We start from the raw sequence: 2,096 nt of genomic DNA, 5'->3' as shown, positions 1-2,096 counted from the left end.
TTTCTTAGGAAATACCTGGATATTATCAAATAATATAGCAACTAATAAAGACCTTTATTTTAGAACTTTTCAAGAAGCTTTCCAGTTGGCCTCCTCTCACTTTCTTCACTGACCCTGGGGCTAAGTCACGTGCAAGAGCTGTGGAAGCATTGACATGGCGTGGCCACCAGAGCAGACAGCCCAATGGAGACAATCACTACTAAAGGAACCCTGAATTTGTGGTTTTCACATTTGAAGCTCCACCCTCCCTTTGAACTTTTGCTCAGCCTCCAACATTTAGAAAAATTACTACCGTGACCATATCAGAATTGTCATATTTTTTAAACACAAAACTACTCCATATTTGAAACAGAATGGATTTTCTTCATTTTATTAGATAATTAATCAGCAAGTACGGAAAAGGAAGACATTTTCTGTGTTGACCAGAAATGACAGCACAACCACAAGAAAACACCAGGCCTCCCTGAAAGATTTCAGAACCAGATGCAGTCAGAATCATTGTGATCAGCAGTCACAGTAACATTTGGTTTTCAACGAAGTGAGGAGTAGCTGTCTGGCCTTTCACACCAAATAAAGTTAACCAGATTTACTTGATTTTTTAAGTTTCTTCGTTGCTTTTGTGTCCATGCATGAGTAGCCTATTTCCATCAGTAAGTCAGTCCACACACTTAGGCCACAGACTCTGAAGTCTCCATCTTGTGTCCTCAGGAGTTCCAAGGCAGCTTGGGTCTGTTCTTTGAGCGGCGTGGATCCCTGACAGAGGCAGATGAAGTGCTCCCTTAATTCCTCCCAGGACAATTCAGCTTTCTCAAGGCAACTTTTGACCCACTGTCCCTGCAAGGGGTCATAGTGCAAGCACCTTCCCCAGCCTGTTAAGAGGTCCAAATAAGATCTACATAACTCGGAGTAGTGACCAGCCAGGAAGGCGAGATGGGAACAAGGCATGCAAAGGCAAAAGGCAGAAAATCGTTCCTGGTTGCCCAGCAGCCAGGAAAGCAGGAGCCCGGCAGTGCATTCCTCTCCTGCAGCACTCTCCTGGTACCCCCCTGGGCTGCTGCTCCCATCCCCATCCCCGGCCTGCTCAGCGCCATGGCCTTGCTTGAGCAGAACCAGCGCCGCCGCCACCACCCCGAAGGCGCGGGGCTGGGGCAGCAGCTCCAGAGCCCCGCACAACCAGGGCAGCTGCCCCTCCTGAGCCCCGCAGAGCCGCCCCGCGGCCTCCCCGGCCCGCAGCCCCCCCTGAGCCCCGCAGAGCCGCCCCGCGGCCTCCCCAGCCTCCTGCCGCAGCCGGCTCAGCAGCAGCCGCGCCTCCACCTGCAGCTGCGGCTCGGGCCCGGGGCCGCGGCGGGGCAAGGCCAGCAGGCGGGCAGCGGCCTTGCGGCGGGCCAGCAGCCCCAGCCCGCGGGGGTCGGAGGCAGGCCCCGCGGCGGGAGGCTGCAGCAGGCTGCGGAGCAGGCGGCGGCAGGCGGCGGGCGGCAGAGCGCGGTTCTCCAGCAGCGCCAGCCCCAGCAGCTGCGGGGAGCGGCCCAGCGCGGGGAAGCCGAGCAGAGGGCACGGCTGGGAGCGGCGCAGCCGCCGCCCGAGGGCCTCCCGGAGCTGTGGACGGGCACGGAACCGGTCATGGAGGTGCTGGAAATAGCGGGCCCACTCCAGAGCCCTGTCCAGCGTGAGGCCGTCCCAGTCCCGCACCAGCGCGGAGCGGGACACGGCCAGGAGCGCGGGCAGCTGCTCCACCTGCCCCAGTACGGCCTCCATGGAACAGGCTTGGCGCTGCCGGTTTGAGCGCGGGGCCGAGCCCGGCCCGAGGGCCGGCGTGTGCAGCTCGATTGGCCGGGCGGGGTGTCAGTCGGTGCGGATCGCTGCTGGCAGCGGAGCCGTCACTCGACTTCCGGCCGATTACCCAACCCGGAGCGGGAAATTGAATTAAAATTATAAAAACCGACCGCGACTTTTGTTTCTTTCCTTTTTTTTTTTTTTTTTTTTAAGTAGATCATTTTGCTCTATACCCTTCGCCATCTTCGCTGCCCTCCTAAAGCTACTCTGCAGTAGCTTTATTTCTTTATTATATCGTGTCGCCCAAACCACACACAGGATGC

The 2,096-nt window shown here is 57.2% G+C and overlaps 1 protein-coding gene across 1 annotated transcript; it reads right to left on the bottom strand.

Moving 5' to 3' along the window:
• Positions 1-342: 342 nt before the first annotated feature.
• FANCF (FA complementation group F) lies at positions 343-1,755 on the bottom strand. Its single transcript, XM_059474866.1, has one exon. It carries the CDS (start codon positions 1,753-1,755, stop codon positions 577-579), a length of 1,179 nt encoding a protein of 392 aa, XP_059330849.1. The 3' UTR covers positions 343-576.
• Positions 1,756-2,096: the final 341 nt, after the last annotated feature.

This window comes from Ammospiza nelsoni, chromosome 6 (assembly GCF_027579445.1).
Source record: "Ammospiza nelsoni isolate bAmmNel1 chromosome 6, bAmmNel1.pri, whole genome shotgun sequence".
NCBI lineage: Eukaryota > Metazoa > Chordata > Aves > Passeriformes > Passerellidae > Ammospiza > Ammospiza nelsoni.
The sequence above is the reverse complement of the archived record's forward strand: the minus strand, read 5'-3'. Positions and strand labels throughout refer to the sequence as shown.

What these genes read in the sequence shown, in the direction of transcription:
- FANCF (XM_059474866.1), bottom strand. Translation starts at nt 1,755, where the DNA reads ATGGAGGCCGTACTGGGGCAGGTGGAGCAGCTGCCCGCGCTCCTGGCC.